Source organism: Balaenoptera borealis (assembly GCF_965194805.1).
Source record: "Balaenoptera borealis genome assembly, chromosome: 13".
Lineage (NCBI taxonomy): Eukaryota > Metazoa > Chordata > Mammalia > Artiodactyla > Balaenopteridae > Balaenoptera > Balaenoptera borealis.
In genome coordinates, this window is record NC_138870.1 from 3,771,650 (window position 1) to 3,790,681 (window position 19,032).

The 19,032-nt window shown below is 42.2% G+C and overlaps 1 protein-coding gene across 4 annotated transcripts in view; it reads left to right on the forward strand.

Annotated features, from left to right (window-relative positions):
- TULP3 (TUB like protein 3) overlaps window positions 1-19,032 on the forward strand; it is a 46,426-nt gene that overhangs the window by 18,156 nt on the left and 9,238 nt on the right. The window contains exons 1-4 of one of the 4 annotated variants that reach the window (XM_082350144.1): window positions 4,426-4,477; window positions 12,456-12,495; window positions 13,573-13,732; window positions 14,452-14,628. In XM_082350144.1, the coding sequence (XP_082206270.1) occupies window positions 13,621-13,732; window positions 14,452-14,628 (289 nt within the window). In that variant the 5' untranslated portion in view covers window positions 4,426-4,477; window positions 12,456-12,495; window positions 13,573-13,620. Of the gene's footprint in view, window positions 1-4,425; window positions 4,478-6,779; window positions 6,962-9,983; window positions 11,366-12,455; window positions 12,496-13,572; window positions 13,733-14,451; window positions 14,629-19,032 lie in introns of those variants that run through there. The other 3 variants (XM_082350142.1, XM_082350143.1, XM_082350145.1) reach the window with 3 other exon arrangements.

The following is a 19,032-nucleotide window of genomic DNA, read 5'->3' on the forward strand; positions in this document are numbered from 1 at the left end:
TAGGACTTCTTTTTGTTTTGTGTGGATTTACTAACCAGGCTTGTTTAGGCTTGCTATTCAACAACTTAGTTTCAAATGAAGGAAAGAGACTATTAAAGGAAAAAATGCAAGTTTAGTAAGATCATATTCCAGTTTGACTAGAAATGCTAGTTCAGATTTATTGTAAGTACATAAAATATCTTTATTATTTCTGCTAAGTTATAATTTAAAACTAGAGCACAGAGAAAGTGTAACTTTTGATGCGGAGGCGGTATCTAAGTGCTACAGTTACATAGCATCTTTTTAGTGCCTCTTCTGTTGCGGTCAGATGCTTTGCTTATACCACCCTGTTTATGTAAACTGTTCATCTTGCCCAGGCTTGATGAAAGGAATTAGTGGTGTTAGGATAAGGCATTAAAGACACACCTGTTGTCTTCACTGTTAGAGGTCTTCAGAGAAATGTTTGAGGACTTCAGTTGTGTTTCAGATTTTAGCGTTATTGAAGAGGTTTTAGCATTTTATGGGGGGATAGAATGATTTTTTTTTCCATGCTAGAGGGTCTCACAGTTCTGGTTTAGTGAAGAGGGCCAAGTGAGTTGGAGGAAAAGCAGATTCATAGCAGTAGCTGTTGAAAATACTAATCCATTACAGTGAATTTACTTTTTGTCTTAGTTGTTTCATGTAGGACTTTTTCAAGTGTATTCTAATGTTCACTGGATACTAATAATCTATCACTGTATACATAAAGCTTGGTTTAAAAATATGTGAATGAGGATGAAAAACAGTAAGTAAATCAGGAGCGTATCTAGATAGGGGCCCACAAAGTCGAGGCGAAATGTATAACATATCTGATATTTTTGTCTATTTGTCACTCTTTTAAGCTAGGGAGAAAAATGAGATGATTTATTTAACACTCAATGTTGTTGTTGCTATTCTTTTTTTAAAATTTATTATTTATTTTACTTTTGGCTGCGTTGGGTCTTTGTTGCTGCACGTGAGCTTTTCTCTAGTTGTGGCAAGCGGGGGCTACTCTTCGTTGCGGTGTGTGGGCTTCTCATTGTGGTGACTTCTCTTGTTGCGGAGCATGGGCTGTAGGCACGCAGGCTTCAGTAGTTGTGGCACGCGGGCTCAGTAGTTGTGGCGCATGGGCTTAGTTGCTCTGCGGCATGTGGGATCTTCCTGGCCCAGGGCTGGAACCCGTGTCCCCTGCATTGGCAGACGGATTCCTAACCACTGCGCCACCAGGCAAGCCCAAGTTGTTATTCTAAAACGTAAAGGTTATAAAGGAATTAATAGAGGGGACTGTCAGAGAATCAGAATGCACCTCCACATCTATATCTAAGGGGTTATTAAATCTGCTTTCACGTTAGTAGTCAGGAAGAGCCTTGGACATCGTATACAAATTCCAGGTTGCAATGCATTATTAAAATGCATAAAACCTCTAAAAGGTAGGAATGTGGTGGTTAACCGTTAAACCAAAGTGCTTTGGTGTGTTTACCCCAAATGCAGGAAAGCCATTCTTCCCTTTGTAGCCATGGAATTTGTCTTATTAAATAAGATTTTGTATTTATAGTTTTTTTCTGGCAATCAACTCCTAGTAAAAATTTATAGTACAGATGATTGAGAACCACTTCTGCCTTGTTTTATACTTTACTGTTTCTAAGAATGATGAGTCACAAAATCTTAAATTAGGAAATTGTCAGAAATAGAAAAGACTTTAGAGAGAGCTTAAAGACATTCAGAAGGGTTTGGTTTATCAGTTGAAGACAGTCATTTGATTCCATTTTTGTGGACTTCCGTCAGTCAAGCAAATCTGTCTCCTGATGGTATTAAATCTTGTCTGTTCATCCGTACTTGCAGTCTACTGTGATGACTGGCATAGAGTTTTGTATTGTTCTGTTTTGTTTTTGGCTGGGCCACGCAAGCTTGCGGGATCTTAGTTCCCCAACCAGGGATTGAATGCGGGCCCCCCCGTCATTGGAAGCGTGGAGTCTTAACCACTGGACCACCAGGCAGTTCCCTGGCATAGTGTGTTATTAATTCTTTTAATGAAGAGGAAGTTACATGACTTGCTAGATCTAAAGGAAGTCAGTGGCTTTAGTAAGATGCTATATACTATCTAACTTTCTGTCTCCTAGAGCTAGCTTCAAAAAAGAAGTAGAATATATTTGATTTTTAGGTGTAATTTAGACTTTGCAAAGGGACCAGGATTAGTGTCTGTTTCTGCTGTTTCTGCATGGCTCTTCAGGTCTGTTTCTTTATCTTCAAAGTGTGAAAAATAATAGTACCTAATTCATAGGACTGTTTTGAGGAGTAAATAAAATAATACATTAAAAATACTTAGCACTGGGACTTCCCTGTTGGCGCAGTGGATAAGAATCCACCTGCCAATGCAGGGGACATGGGTTCGAACCCTGGTCTGGGAAGATCCCACATGCCACGGAGCAACTAAGCCCGCATGCCACAATTACTGAAGCCCGTGTGCCTAGAGCCCGTGCTCTGCAACAAGAGAAGCCACCACAGTGAGAAGCCTGCGCACTGCAATGAAGAGTAGCCCCTGCTCGCCGCAGCTAGAGAAAGCCCGCGCACAGCAACAAAGACCCAACGCAGCCAAAACTAAATAAATAAATAAATAAATTTATTTTTTAGAAAAAACATATACTGAGTATTCATTATATTCCAGACACAGTGCTAAGTATTTTTTTTTTTTTTTAATCAGTGATAATTCTGTCTGATCTTTGGTCAAACCATATAACCTCCCTGGACTAACTACTGGTCCTTATCTATGAAATGAAAGATTGAGACTAGATAGTGCTGAATTCCCTTCAGCATTATTGCAAGACTTTAATGTAGTCCCTATTTAACTACACTTTATTAAGTAATTAATAAATATGAAAAATTGTTTAAACTCACTATATTAAGTAATTAATAAACATGAAAAATTATTTAGAAATTGTTTAAAGTCATCAAAACCATAAATTAAATCAAGAGGCCAATTTACCTATCAAATTAGCAAATGTTTTTAACTTAATATTCCTTTTTTATTGAAGTATAGTTGATTTACAATATTATATTAGTTATTACAAGATAATGGCTATAATTCCCTGTGCTATACAATATATCCTTGTTGCTTATATCTTTTTTTTAATATTTTAATTTAATTTTATTTATTTTTTTATACAGCAGGTTCTTATTAGTCATCAGTTTTATACACATCAATGTATACATGTCAATCCCAGTCGCCCGATTCAGCACACCACCATCCCCACCCCCCCGCCGCTTTCCCCCCTTGGTGTCCATACGTTTGTTCTCTGCATCTGTGTCTCAACTTCTGCCCTGCAAACTGGTTCATCTGTACCCTTTTTCTAGGTTCCACATACATGCGTTAATATACGATATTTGCTTTTCTCTTTCTGACTTCACTCTGTATGACAGTCTCTAGATCCATCCATGTCTCAACAAATGACTCAATTTCGTTCCTTTTTATGGCTGATACTCCACTGTAGATATGTACCACAACTTCTTTATCCATTCGTCTGTCAATGGACATTTAGGTTGCTTCCCTGACCTGGCTATTGTAAATAGTGCTGCAGTGAACATTGGGGTACATGTGTCTTTTTGAATTATGGTTTTCTCTGGGTGTATGCCCAGTAGTGGGATTGCTGGATCATATGGTAATTCTATTTTTAGTTTTTTAAGGAACCTCCATACTGTTCTCCATAGTGGCTGTATCAATTTACATTCCCACCAACAGTGCAAGAGAGTTCCCTTTTCTCCACACCCTCTCCAGCATTTGTTGTTTGTAGATTATTTATTTATTTATTTTTTGGTCACATTGCTGCACGCGGGCTTTCTCTAGTTGCGGCGAGCGGGGGCTACTCTTCCTTGCAGTGCACGGGCTTCTCATTGTGGTGGCTTCTCTTGTTGCGGAGCATGGGTTCTAGGCATGGGGGCCTCAGTAGCTGTGGCACGTGGGCTCAGTAGTTGTGGCTCATGGGCTCTAGAGCGCAGGCTCAGTAGTTGTGGTGCAGGGGCTTAGTTGCTCCGCGGCAGGTGGGATCTTCCCGGACCAGGGCTCAAACCTGTGTCCCCTGCAGTGGCAGGTGGATTCTTAACCACTGCGCCACCAGGGAAGTCCCCAGTATATGGTTTTAAAGAGAAAAAAAAAAAAAATCCCCGCATGCATGGGGGTCTGTGCTCTGCCTTTTTCTTATCCTTTGGGTATTTCAATCTCCTCAGGTCCTCTGTGGACTGTGTGTGGCATTAAGGATGGCACGTCCTCCTGCAGTCACTGTGGGCAGCATCTAGAAACCCGTGCTTTCCCTAAGGTAGAATTAATTGGTTCCAAATAGCCCAAAGGACTAGATACATGGAAAAGATGAGATTGACATGGTTTTAAAAGGATTTTCTCTTTACATGCTTTTTTTTTATGTTTTTTTTTAACAGTGCCTTTGAGGATGAGACCGTGAAGCTCCGGCAGCTGAAACTGGACAATCAGGTGAGTAGAGTCTCCTTTCTTGAAAGACGTGGAGAGCTATATTGACCATGAAGCTGATGGTCTGGACTTTGGGCTCTGGCAAGACCCACGTGCCTTGAGGACATCAGCATTAAAACTGGCCTTGGACTTACAATCACTGAAAATTCCTTGGCAGCTGTCATAAGAAATAGGAAAATGTTAACATTGTATTTCTGTGTAGTTAATTTGATCCTGCTGCCTTAAACACCTCTCTGCACTGTAATTTCATGTAACTACAAGATCTTTTTCTTATCTTAAAATGGAAATCTGAAAATGGTACTGTGCTGCTTAAAAGCCTCTATTGTCTACAGAATACTTTTCTTCACAGCACTGGTCCCACTTTTCACTTACACATTATTATTATCTTTTTTTTGCACTGATTTGACTTATGTTCATCTCCTCCATTAGACTAAGCTCCATGAGAACAGGAACTGAGTCTGTTAATGATGACCATTATATCAGAAGTTCCTGGCCTAAGGCTGGGCCCATAGTGATCCTTCATTAAATGTTTGAATGAAGGAAGGAATAAATGAACAGTTTTGTATTGTAACATGATGTGATCATCATGATTAGTCAGTTTAGAACCTATACCCAACATATATTACTTCCATATGAATGTTTTCTAATTCAGGAAACTCTGTAGGTCCAGGCTGTGATGTAGGATCATTAACAATCAGTGTCTAGAGTGGTAGGTGACTAAAAATACCTCCAAAGTTTTGTCTTGCTTTTTTATGTTGCTGTTGGACCTCCTAACAGGACTTGGAGTGTAGTAAATTACTTTAAAGGTGGAATCACTACAAACTAGTTACGAGGTCTCCACGGGGATGTGCCTGGGACCATCTGGCCTCCAGGGCCCCTCCCAAGCCCTTGGTGTCCATGGTGCCTCCGTGGGGCCTGTCACCAAGTCCACCGCCTCTCAGGCCACCACCTGGGAGGCCTTCTCATGTGCGCCTGGAACGGAGCGTGGCCCAGTGGTCTTCAGGGACCCTCCGCTTCAAGGCGGCGGCAGTCGCCTCGGTGGTCAGCACCACGCATCCTGCTCTGCCCGCTGCCCTCCTCCCTGGCTGGGCTCGGCCTCCCGGGCCTGGACCATGGCCTCAGCCTCACCGCCTCTGGACGAGGCCCGGTGGTGGTGCGCACCGTCCGTCCTGCCCCCCTCCAGGTGCCCTGGCCCAGGGAGCCCGGCAGTAGCAGCTTCACGGACAGGCAGGCTTCCTCACAACCACTGCTGGCATCCTTTAAGGAGACTGGGGCACATTTTAAGCAAATCTGGTGTTGCACAGCAGGGTAGGAAACGGCCACAAACATCTCAGCAGTTGCAGGAGGCTGCCTGCATCTCTCTGCGCAGGGCCTGTGCCCTCTAAGCAGAGGAGCCAGCTTGGGTTGTGCACCTGATCCCGTAAAACTGCCGCTGAGCCTGTGAAATAAACAGTTCTTTCTAGTACTGAAAAAGCAAACACACACAGGAAAGAAGTGAATCTGGGATCACGAGGGAAATCGTGATTAGATATAGATTTATCACCCCCCCGCCCCCCCCCCCGCCCCTGCCCAAGATCAGAATAATTGCGATGAGCCCTTTATCTTTTACATTCCATTGCATAGCAGACTGTATTTAGGGAGACATACCACAAGATTTTAGATCTTTGTTTAGATCTTTGATTTATTTTTATAAGGCTTAGGGGTACATCCCTTGCTAACATGAAATGAAATCTATGGTCATCTACCAAGTGATGAAATAAGACATAAGATTTAAATTTTGTGTAGTTTTTGAGTTTTGTATATAGGTATATTTTCTGGATTTTTAAAAAAGATGGCCCAACTATTTTGTAATTTTTATTCTTTTCAGTGAGAATGCTACACGTGGTGTGGTATGTGTGTGGTATTTTGGGATTTGGGGATTTTGTAAGCCTTTTTATAGTACAAACATTTTTAAACTGTGGTTTTATATAGGTAATAAAAACATATGACGGACTTCCCTGGTGGTCCAGTGGTTAGGACTCCGTGCTTCCACTGCAGGGGGCACAGGTTCTACCCCTGGTTGGGGAACTAGGATCCCGCCTGCCGCATGGCCAAAAAAATAAAAAAATAATAAAATAATAAGAATTCAAATTATACAAAAAAGATATTTGGTGAAAAGTCTTTCTCCCTCTACTTGGCTAGTTCTTTACCAGAGATAGTCAGTGAATATAAAGATATAAAATTTTATGGGAATTTTTAAAGATTCAAAGCGATCTCTTTGGACCTGATGTATAAATTTTGTTGCTAAATAGTGTATGAGAATCCTGTGCAAGCCCTGAAATGCTGCCACGAACAGAAGAGGAGGTTTGTCAGCAGGGGGCCAGGGACTGCACGGTCAGACGGCCTGTAGCAGGAAAGGCAGCGCCACATACTGAATACAACACTGGGCCCAGGAGCAGACTTTGGTTCCCGTTCTGGCTGTGCCTTTCATTAGCTGTGTGATTTCAAGTAAGGTCCTCAAACTCTGTGAACCCCAGTTCTTTGGTTTGTGGAGTGAGGTCAGACTGGGTAAGATAACAGGCTGCTGGGGAGGATCTTAGAGTGTGGGAGTTAGGGCTGGCGTGGGTGGCGGTGCATTGAGGAAGGCTCGGTTGCTCCTGACTCTGGCCTCCCAGGCTGGCAGCCTCTTGGTGGGAGGCTCACAACCCAGGGCGTGCCGGCCCCCCGCCCACCTCTGAGGGGTACGGGGCATTCCCACTCGTGGCAGTGCGTGTAGGTGGAGTCGGGAGGGGCTGGGGACCCTCCCTCTCCCCACCCCGCCTGCGGTGTGGGAATTCTGCTGTGGGAACGTCCCTGGGGTTGAGAGTTACTGGGCTGAGCTTGAGAAGTAGTTTGCTGAGAGCAACCAGAGTTAATCAGTCTCGTGAGGACTGGTTCATACTAACCAGTATCATAAGCGGTGAGTCTAAGTCGGGATTAATTTATTAATTGCTGGTGAACCATATACCAGAATCATCAGGTCATCAGTTTCCCATTAGAAGAGTCTGTCTGCTAAGTTCGAAATCAGAGCAAGTGGAGTTTGTAAAATGAGCTTTATTGTAAATATCATTGTGTGATGGTGTAATTAATTCACCTCTACTAAAGGGATATACCTGCCCAAGGAATGAGATACATGATATCTGGCCAGTACACTCCCTGCCTTGGATCATTTGTACTAGAGACACAAGGTGAATCCTGCCCTTCAGTTCTACTTACCTTATTTCCACAGAGACCATTTCCCTTCTCTCAGTGTATTCTTTTATCATCCACTACAGTTGTTATTGATTTGATTAAATTCATTTCCTTCATATCTATCCTGTTTTTCTGATAGTTAATCTTAGAATTTAATGTTTAAAAATCCTAGACTTGCAGATAATTTACACGTGGCTGTTTTTGTCCTATACAGATTTTTGAACAGCTTTATTGAAATGTAATTCACATATTATTAATGCTCAGTTACAATGTACAAATGATTTTCAAACCTTGTGTAAGTGGAATCATACAATATACAGTCTTTTGTGCCTGGCTTCTTTGGCTTAGCAAAGGGCTCACCCACGTTGTAGCATGTATCAGGAATTCATTCCTTTTTACTATTGAATACATTCTGTTTTGTGGACAGACCATGTTTCTCCATTCATCAGCTGATGGACATTTGGGTTGTTTCCACATTACAAATAATGCTTCTCTGAACATCTGTGTATAAGTTTTTGTGTGGACATGTTTTCATTTCTCTTGGGTGATCTACCCAAGTATAGGTATACCAAGATATACCTAATATGCCTTGGGTAATAGGAGTGGCTTTGCAGGTCATATGGTAACTCTGTGTTGAACATTTCAAGGGACTGCCAGACTGTTTTCCACAGTCGCTGACCATTTTACACTCCCACCAGCAGTGTGTAAGGCTTCCAGTTTCTCCACTTTCCTGCCAGTACTTATTATTGTCTGTCTTTGATTAGAGCCATTTTAGTGAGTCTGAAGTGGAGTCTCATTATAGTCTTGATTTGCATTTCCCTGATGACTAGTGATGTTGAGCATTTTTAGTGGCCATCTCTATGTTTGCTTTGGAGAAATGTCCATCCAAATCCTTTGCCCGTTTTTAAACTGGGTTACTTTCTTTTTGGTTTTGAGTTGTTAAGAGTTCTTTATATAGTGTAGACCCAAGTTCTTTATCAGAAATATTATTTGTAAATATTTTCTCCAATTCTATGGGTTGTCTTTTTACTTTTTTGATGGTATCGTCTTCAGCCCAAAAGTTTTATCTGGGGCTTCCCTGGTGGCGCAGTGGTTGAGAATCTGCCTGCTAATGCAGGGGACACGGGTTCAAGCCCTGGTCTGGGAAGATCCCACGTGCCGCGGAGCAACTGGGCCCGTGAGCCACAACTACTGAGCCTGCGCGTCTGGAGCTTGTGCTCCGCAACAAGAGAGGCTGCGACAATGAGAGGCCCGCGCACCGCGATGAAGAGTGGCCCCCGCTTGCCGCAACTAGAGAAAGCTCTCGCACAGAAACGAAGACCCAACACAGCCAAAATTAAATAGATAAATTAACTAAAAAAAAAAAAAAAAAGTTTTATCTGTTTTTTCTTTTGTCATTTGCACTTGGGGTGTCATCTAAGAAACCATTGCCTACACGAGGTTACAAAGACTTGCTCCTGTGTTTTTTTCTAAGAGTTTTACACTTTCCATGATCTGTTTTGAGTTAATCTTTTTATGTGGTATGAGGCAGGGTCCAAAATCACTCTTTTGCATGTGGATATCCAGTTGTCCCACCACCGTTTATTCCCACTGAGTATATTTTGCTTTTATTTTTACTACTCTCACTAGATACTCATATTTTCGGGGTATGTGACACCTTAGCCAGCTCCAGAATGTAAAGATTTTCAGATTCTCTCAGGGATGTTACTCAGGCAGGGATACACGTTAGGTGGAGAACGTTTATGCCATCTGGCGGTCAACGGATTAAAGTATAGCACGGTCCCTTTGGGCTGGGTCCCCAACTATGGATACGCAACCTTCGAAGGGAGGCAGCCGTCAGTGCGTCGAATCGGTACTTGAAGAAGTCTGATTCAGGGACTCCTGTCGGTCCAGGGGTTGGGACTCGGCGCTTCCACCGCAGGGGCCCGGGTTCCACCCCTGGTCGGGGAACTAGGATCCCCAGAGCCCTTTGGTGTGGCCAAAAAAAAAGTCCGATTTTAAACTTTTAGTTTCATCCTCCCATGATCTCTCTTTGTGTGCCGGGAAGGTTGATTATTTTTAGCCAAACTGATAGACCTCTGGCAACCATTGTGATCTTGGTGGTTGTACCTGCGGTTACACAGTCTGTTCCAAGAATGTCATAAAGTAACCAACCCATTATCTCTGGGAGTCCTTAGAAAACTGAGAATCAGTGCAGTCTCAAGCTATCATTAATTTGAGGCTTGCATGGGATTTATTACTTTATTGGATACAGTCCTTTGATGGAACCCCCCCCCCCGCCGAATATAATCTCCTTTATTTCCTCATTTATTTTGGTATTACCATTCAATATTTTGCTTCAGGGAATGATAGTAGGACCTACCACCAGATTCTGGAGAAGATGGATTCTTTGAGTTATTGCTCAGTTTCCAAGGGAGCTGGGAAATTTAAAGGTTTATGTGACACTTAAAAGTCCTGAAGTCAACATTTTTAATTGTATTTAGGCATCAAACAGTCACCTTTGGCTCTTTTCCCGACTGCCCTGACCTTCCCCTTAGAAAGGTAAGAAGTCCTTTGTTTACGTAGCCTCAGCTGAAGCACGCTTAGCTTTTCAGGGAAGGTAAAGCACAAATAAGTTGACACCATTACATTGAAACTCAGCCACATCTCTTCTCCTCCGTCCAAATTATGTGAGGGTCATTAGAATGCTAAGTTAGGTGACAGTTTTTACCAAGATGGTAGTTTGCCCATTTGTGGGTATTTTGTGAGTTTTTTTCTTATTTACAAACTTGGACAATAGGAGGGTATATTAAGTGCAATAATGTAGCAGCTGTGTCCCTGAGGGTCACAGTTTGAATCTAGAGTTGTTTTTTCTTAAGTTGTTGATCTGAATGGGTGTGACTAGCGTTGACATGGATAGAGAAGGGCTCCACCAGACACCTTAATAGGATCACTGTGGCCACAAATCTAGTCTGCCCTTTGCAGGTCTCAGAACTTGATTTTGTCAGTGAGCCCAGATGTAACGTGACATCTAGCTCTCTTTGGTTCCCCTTTTCTAGACCACAGGCAGAATTGTCCTCTGGAACAGATGCACACTAGTCAAACTTACAACACTCATTCATGAAGCCAGATGCCAGTTTATTCATTTACAGTGGGAACTCTGTACTCTTGCAGTGTGTATTCATCGCTACTGTTTATGATGCTCTGTTCTTGGGAAGAACAAGAACTTAGACTGAAAATGAGAAGGCTGATTGGTAAGCAAGGAGTCAGAGGAAGGAGAAGGAGATAGTCCTGAGGGCTCGTTCAACAAGACCATGAAGAAGCCTTGGATAGTTTCCTGTCCTCAGAGAGAGGGAGCTTTCCCAGTAGATAGGGTGCGCTTGTCTGCCAGAGTCAGTATCTCTCTTTCTTGGACAGGATGGACATATTCTGTCAAATTCTTGCTCTTTGGCTGCTTTTTTCTAGACCACATGCAGAATGCTCCTTTTCTGTACAACAATTTTTTCTTTACATATGTTAATAAAATGGATTCGCTGTAGCTCGTATTCTTGTTTCATCAGTTGTTTCACAATTATTTTATTTTTTATTTTTTTGGCCGTACCACGCGGCATACCGGATCTTAGTTCCTGGACCAGGGATCAAACCTGTGCCCCTGCAGTGGGAGAGCGGAGTGTCAACCACTGGACCGCCAGGGAAGTCCCAGTTGTTTCACATGGATAATATGCGACAGTTTCTCATGTCTTTATACTTCATGTTTACCATCTCTTTCAGGCAGTTAGTTTACTTCTTATCCATTATACAGACTTCTTAGTTGCTAGAAGAATCTTGTCAGCAAGTTCCAGGGGGAGAACCTCATTATAACCTCCTGTGTATCTAGTGTTCCTGGGACGTTAAGGTCCACCTGTGCGTATTAATTCATGGATCTCAAAATAACCTCAAAAATCCCAATTATTCTTTCCCAACTTGCTCTAAGCTCTGTTTTCTTTCTTGACAGTATAGTCCCTTTGGCATATTATTTTAGCTCCCCTAGCTTCTTTCCTTATGCACAAGATTGGGTAAAAAAGAATAGGTATATTTCTTCTGTCTTCTGAATTTATCTGCAAGCTTTCATCAGGCCAGTTCTGGAAAAAAACGCTTCCTTTCCTACCAATAGTCTCACCCCTTAGATTAACTCTTCTTCCTAGTGGCACTTTTTAAAAGCAGTATGAATGAAAAAAGTAAACAGATGGCTTTTTGCCTGAGAAACAGTAAAGTATCTTTGCTTTTAAATCATGGCTTAATTTTTTAGCTTGGGGCTTGACACTCTCCTCTTCTGAGACGTCCCAGATCCATGGTAATTTCTATGTATTATAAGCTCTTATTTGCCAAGGCTTAAAAATAGTATATATGCTGGTACCTTCCTTTTCATCTCATTGGATTTTTTTCTGATAGTCTCTCATGCTTTTTTCCTGACTTTTCCTGCTACCCTACTCTTTATCTTGCTTTTATCCATAGAGTTGATTGTTTTTTAATTGGAATTTCCAACTGCCATTTTTTTCCCATCTTATCCTTGGCCCTAATTTGTTTGATTACTAATTATGTAAAAGTGAGCAAGAAAGCAAAACTTACTGCTTTTTAGCTGATTAAAACATGAAAATAGTTTGGGGTTTAGAGGATAATAAGTTTTTTTTAATTTTAAATTTTATATTGGAGTATAGTTGATTAATAATGTGTTAGTTTAAGGTGTACAGCAAAATGATTAAGTTATACATATACATGTGTCTATTCTTTTTCAAATTCTTTTCCCATTTAGGTTATAACAGAATATTGAGCAGAGTTCCCTGTGCTATACAGTAGGTCCTTGTTGGTTATCTATTTTAAATATGAGTAGTGTGTATATGTCAATCCCAAACTCCATTTCTATCCTTCCCTCCCACCCCAGTCCTTCCCCTTTGGTAACCATAACTTCATTCTCTGTGAGTTTATTTCTGTTTTGTAAATAAGTTCATTTGTATCATTTTTTTTAGATTCCGCATACAAGTGATATCATACGATACTTGTCTTGCTCTGACTTCACTTAGTATGATAATCTCTAGGTCCATCCATGTTGCTGTAAATGGCATTATTTCATTCTTTTTTATGGCTGAGTAATATTCCACTGTATATATGTACCACATCTTCTTTATCCATTCATTTGTCGATGGACATTTAGGTTGCTTCCATGTCTTAGCTATTGTACACAGCACTGCAATGAACATTGGGGTGCATGTATTCTTTCGAGCCATGTTTTTTCTCCAAATATATGCCCAGGAGTGGGATTGCAGGATCATATGGTAGCTCTATTTTTAGTTTTTTAAGGAACCTCCATACTGTTCTCCGTAGTGGCTGCACCAATTTACATTCCCATCAACAGTGCAGGAGGGTCCCCTTTTCTCCACACTCGGTGGATAATAAGTTTTATCTTTTTCTTCCAGTTACAAAAATAAGAAAATTTAGAAAACTAAGAAAAGGAAAAATAATCATCCATATGCTACCCCCAGAGAAATCACCATTACCGTGTTCCTTCATCTTTTCTCCTATTCATGTGTGCATATATTTTAAACTTGATTGTGCTTTGATCATATGTTAATTACTATATATTTTTAATATACTTAGATCATGGTCTCAGCTTTGCTAGAAATACATTTGTATAATTTTAGATAGATCTTTTATAGGCGTTTAGTAAATATTTATTAAATGAAGTGAATGAATCCTTACCTCTCTCTGTGTCTCAATTTTCCCATTTCTTTTTTTTTTTTTTTTTTTCCATTTCTTAAGTGGGAAAATTTAATTCACAAGAGGTTTTGTAAGGATCCATGAAAGACTATATATGTTGAAGTAGCTAGATCTCATCATCACTCTCCTGGCTGTGCTATCACAATTTTCCCCAGAGAGCGCTGCTGGAGAAGAAGCAGAGAAAGAAACGCCTGGAGCCGCTCATGGTGCAGCCAAACCCAGAGGCCCGGCCACGTCGGCCCAAGCCGAGGGGAAGCGAGGAGCATGCCCCGCTGGTGGAACCTCAGGCCCCGCCCGGCGGTGTCACCCTGCACGGTGTGTACTCAGGCAGCGTCTCTGCCTGCTGCTGCACGGTTTCACAAGCCTGGGGGAGGCAGGAGGATTCTCAGGTGGACCAAAGGGACAGTATTAGCATCGTTGCCAGGTACCTTTGTGTATCTTTAATCACATTCAGGGCCTCTGAGTTGGAATAAAAGCAGTGGTCTGATCAGTGGAGGGTACCTTAAAGCTCTCAGCCGTCCTGGAACTGTTGTTTTACATGCAAAATGAAAGTGCCCAGAAGTGCCCACTTGAGGAGCTTCCAGGCTTGATTGTTGCCTCCTGGCAGAGTTAACCATGAAGCCAGGAGCAGGTAGAGAGCACCCATTCTTCCAGTAGCCGGACTCAGAGGGACATCTGAGTCAGCGACGGGGAGAAGGAAGAACAGGGTTAAACAACTCTAAGGCCAGCCCCCTCGGCTCCTGGCTTGGACGAGATCTGGATGGACTTTGGAGGACCTACTTGGCTTTCAGTCTCATTCTTAGGTTTCTAAAGCACAGCATCAGGTACATTTACTTTAGTGGCAGTCAGGGCGTGTTGATAAAATGAACACCAGCTAATAAAATGGATTCCTCTGTTAACAGATGTCCTCGTGGATGTTAAAGAAGGAGAAGTGAAACGGTTTGGTGGTTCTTAATTCAGATCACATACACCAAAACCATCCAGCCAAATAGTGGATAATACTTTCTTCTTTTTTCTTTTTGTTGGGCCCCTAGGCATCGATGGTCCCGCTGCCTTCCTGAAGCCAGATGCTCAAGACATGGAAACCAGACTTCACGTTCTGTCAGTAGGATCTTCTGCCACGGAGGAGGATACTGAAGGAAGTGCTGATGGAGATAGCACTTGGGACCATGCTTCCAAGCCAGATCTTCAGGAGATTCTCCAGAAACATGGTGAGGATTGGTAACAGTTTTGAGGCAATGAGTTAGTTAAATAAAATATAAAACAGGGAATTCCCTGGCGGTCCAGTGGTTAGGACTCTGTGCTTTCACTGCCGAGGGCCCAGGTTTGATCCCTGGTCGGGGAGCTAAGATCCCTTAAGCTGCGCGGTGCAGCCAAAATACATACATTAATGTGTGTGTGTGTGTGTGTGTGTGTGTGTGTGTGTATAATATCAGCAGCATTAGCTACTATTATGGCTATTTCCTTCCTTTTGACATTTTATTTTTGTCATCCCCACCCTGTTCCTTTGACTGAGTTGCCCCTCAGCACCCTACCCTGCCTCTGTTTCACGGTTTATATTCCTCTAGTGATAAGGGGAGAGATAAATAGCCAGCTTAGTGGAAACACAAATTGGATCAAAATATCCTTAAACTAATAATACTTTTTCCATTAGAGCCTGCTTTCTGCCAGTTGGAGTTATTCCCATAAATATTCCTGTACGTTTCAGAGGTCCTTTGTAGTCTTCTCCTTCTTAGAAGACTAATTTTATAGTGAGAAGGAATTAAGCATCCCCTTTTCAGATGAGAAGACAGACGGCCAGTAATGACTGGCTGTTTGCTGGGTACCTGCTTTGTCATAGGCGTTGCTGGGTCCTGGGATATGTGAGTCAGGAGGTTCTACCACAGACTGGTAGGATAGATGTACATTCAAATGGATTCGTATATTCATTCATTTAGAAAACATGTATTGAGGATATGCTATACATCAGGCCTTGTTCTAGGCACTTAGGATACAATTGTGAACGAGGTTCCTGCCCTCGTGGAGCATTTATTCTGATTGAGGCTTCGTGCACCTAAATTGAGGCTTCATGGACCTAAATAGCCAAGGGAGTGTGGAGAGGGGTGCCCAACCAGAGTTGGTCTGGAGGTGACGTCTAAGCCAGAGCGTGATGCGGGAAGAGGAGCCGGCAGCTCAGAAGGGCTGGAGTGCAGAGTGCGAGGTGACAGGTGGGAAGGGGCGTGGAGAGAGATGGGCTGGAGGGGTGGGCGGGCTCCGATTACGTTGGGTGTTACAGGCCGAGCTAGGGTGTGGACTTCCTGTGAAGAGTAACAGGAACCTGTGTGGGATTTTAAGCTGGAGTGATAGCAGAAAAATTACTCTGCACTATGAAGAATGAATTGGAGCGGGCAAGTCTGGAAGCAGGAAGGCTAATGAGGAGATAGTTTGGCTGATGGCCTGATCTCGCGTTACATTTTGGTGTATAGAGTAGAAAGCAGGAGAAATAGAACTCCGCTGCAGGGCAGTGAGAGGGACAAGGACCACATCGAAGGAGGAGGCGACTAAGCTGAGGCGTGAGGGGTGCGTGTGCTCCTGTGCGCAGCTGTCAGCTCAGGGGCGGCTGGAGACTGACACTGTGAATGTCTATAGCTTGTCAGGCACTTGACATACCTTATCTCAGTATTTGTGACAGTACTGTGAGGGGTTACACGTGTTAGCCTCTCCTTTTCACATGTAAGAAAATTGGTTCTCAGAAAGGCTAAGTAATTTGTTCTCGATCACACCGCTAGTTGGTTAGGCGGCAAACTTGGGCAGAAGAAATTACGTCAGCAGAGGCATCAGGTGTATAGAGTATATAGAGCATGATGTATTTGTGGAAACTGGGGCAGGGTGTGGCAGGGGCAGCGTGTGGCGTGCTTTAGAGCTCAGCTCTGGGGCCAGCCAGCGCGGTTTGGAGACTCAGCTCTGCCACCTCTGGCTGTTGAAGGGGAAAACAGCGCAACTTTTCTCTGCTTCCGTTTCCCTGTCTGTAATATGAATGTGGCCGTGGTAATTCTGTTACTTTCCTATCGTTATTATAACAAAAGACAGTGAAAGATGTGGAGGAGCCAGAACAAGGAGAACTCTCAGTTTAACCAAAAGCTAGATTACTTACCCCAGGTCATCGAGGTGAATAGTGGCAGACCTAGATATTCTGAGTCTTAGTCTAGTTCTTGATCCCTTACTGTAAGTACCAAGCTGTCCCTTTTACTCTGCCCTATTAAATGACCGCTGTGTTCTTTCTCAGAATTGGCCTTTCAGGACCAGATGGGTTAATGCCTTTTTGAGTCTGAAAAAGTTGCATCTGGACCATAAAAGCCATTAAGTGCTCTCTTGACTAAGACTTAAGAAGTGTCAGTTTGGAAGATAACGTACCTCAAGTGGGGGTCCAGTTTGCTTGTCTTACAAGTTTGGGAGAAATCCTTGATCTCCATCTTAAAACATGTATTCACATAAACTGAGTTCTTGGTACAAATATGGCATTTGAAAACATAGTACTAACATTGTAAATCATCTATACTTCAATTAAAAAAAAAAAAGAAGAAAACATAGTACAGAGTGAAGATATCCATATGAGAGTGAGATCCCTAGAGTTTTATGTGTTTTGCTACCCGTCCCCAAAAGTTAACGTTTTAGGAAAGAGAAAAGAAAGAAAGAAATGTCCTTCACAAACCAAAGAATTTTTTAAATAATAGCTTTATTGAGATATAATTCACATACCATACAATTCACCCATGTAAAGTGAACAATTGATTGGTTCTTTAGTATATTCACAGAGGTCTGCAGCCATCAGCACAGTCAATTTTGGAATGTTTTCTGACGCCAAAGAAACGTCATACCTGTCAGCAGTCACTTCCCATTTCCCTCCAGCTCCCCATCCCTGGGCAGCCACCAGTCTACTTTCTGTCTCTGCGGATTTGCCTATCCTGGTGTTTCATATAAACAGAATCAGTCATACACTGTGTGGTCCTTTATGCCTGGCTTTCACTTGGCATCATGTTTTCAGAGTTCATCCACGTTGTAGCCTGTGTCAGTGCTTCATTCTCTTCTGTTGTTGAATCACATTCCGTTGTATGGATAAGCCACGTTTTGTTCCTCCCTTTATCAGTTGATGGGCATTTGGGTTGTTTCCACTCTGGCCATTATGAATAATGCTGCTATAAATAGTTACGCATAAGTTTTTGTATGGACATATGTTTTCACTTGAGATAAATTTTTTAACTGGCCTTAGTCTTATCCTTGGGTGTCCTTGAGAAAAACTTGATACCATTTATTTGTGAACTATGTAAAATAGACCAGCGTTGTCCCTCCTCTGAGGTGGATGACTGTGGGCAGCACTGCTTGTTGTTCGGTCTCCTTGTCATTTGTGATTTGGGGGCTGTTCCAGCTATTGTACGAGGGGTGACTTTACCGTGTAGACCACTGAGCAGAGCGAGGTGGGTCTCGCCCGTAGCTCTGCCCCTTCCTCTTGGGCAGAAATGCTTCTCCTGGGGCATCATCCTCTCACGTGTGAATTTGAGGGTCGTGCTTCTTTTATAACACACAGCACACTTTGTGTCCCATAAACAAGCAAGAGACAAAACAAAAAATAAGACTTGCCCGTCCCTCCTCCTCAAACTCATATAAATGTGAGGATAAAATGAAAAAATAGTTTTTCATCAGATAGTTTGAAGTTTTCTGTAAAAGGTGCAAGGTAGTAGTACTTCAAACATTCCCAACTCAAATTAGTTCACGAGACTACCGATGAACAAAATGTAGGAAAACAAAGAAGTAACTGATAGAGACGTCTATTGTGGTAAAATGTGCACAGCATTTACCATTTTAACCGTTTGTAAGTGCACAGCTCAGTGGCATTAGGTACATTAACACTGTTGTGCAGCCGTCACCACCGTCATCTCCAGAACTTTCTCATCTTCCCAGACTGAGACTCTGTCCCTATCAAACACCAACTCCCCACCCCCGCCCCACCCCCAGCTCCTGACAACCTCTGTTATACTTTTGTCTCCATGAATTTGACTATTCTAGGCCTCATAAAAGTGGAATCATAAGGTCTTTGTCCTTTTTGTGTCTAGCTTATTCCACTTAGCACGATGTCTTTAAGATTCATTCATGTTGTAGCCTGTGTCAGAATTTCATTCCTTTTTTTAAGGCTGAATAACATTCTGTTTATGTATATACAACAGTTTGTTTATTCATCAGTTGGTGGATATTTGGGTTGTTTCCGCCTTCTGAAAACTGTGAATAATGCTGCTGTGAACATTGGTTGTTCAAGTATCTGTCTGAGTCTCTGCTTTCAGTTCTTTTCGGTATATACCCAGAAGTGGAATTCCTGGATTATATGGTAATTCTATATATATATATTTTTAGGAACCCCTATGTTGTTTTCTACAGTGGCTGCATAATTTTATATTGCCACCAGCAGTTTCTCCACATCCTCACCAACACTTATTTTCTGTTTTTTGGTTTTTGTTTTTTATAATAATCATCCCAGTGATTGTCAAGTGGTTTCTTATTGTGATTTTAATTTGCATTTCCCTAATGACTAGTGATGTTGAGCATCTTTTCATGTGCTTATTGGCCATTTATGTGTCTTCTTG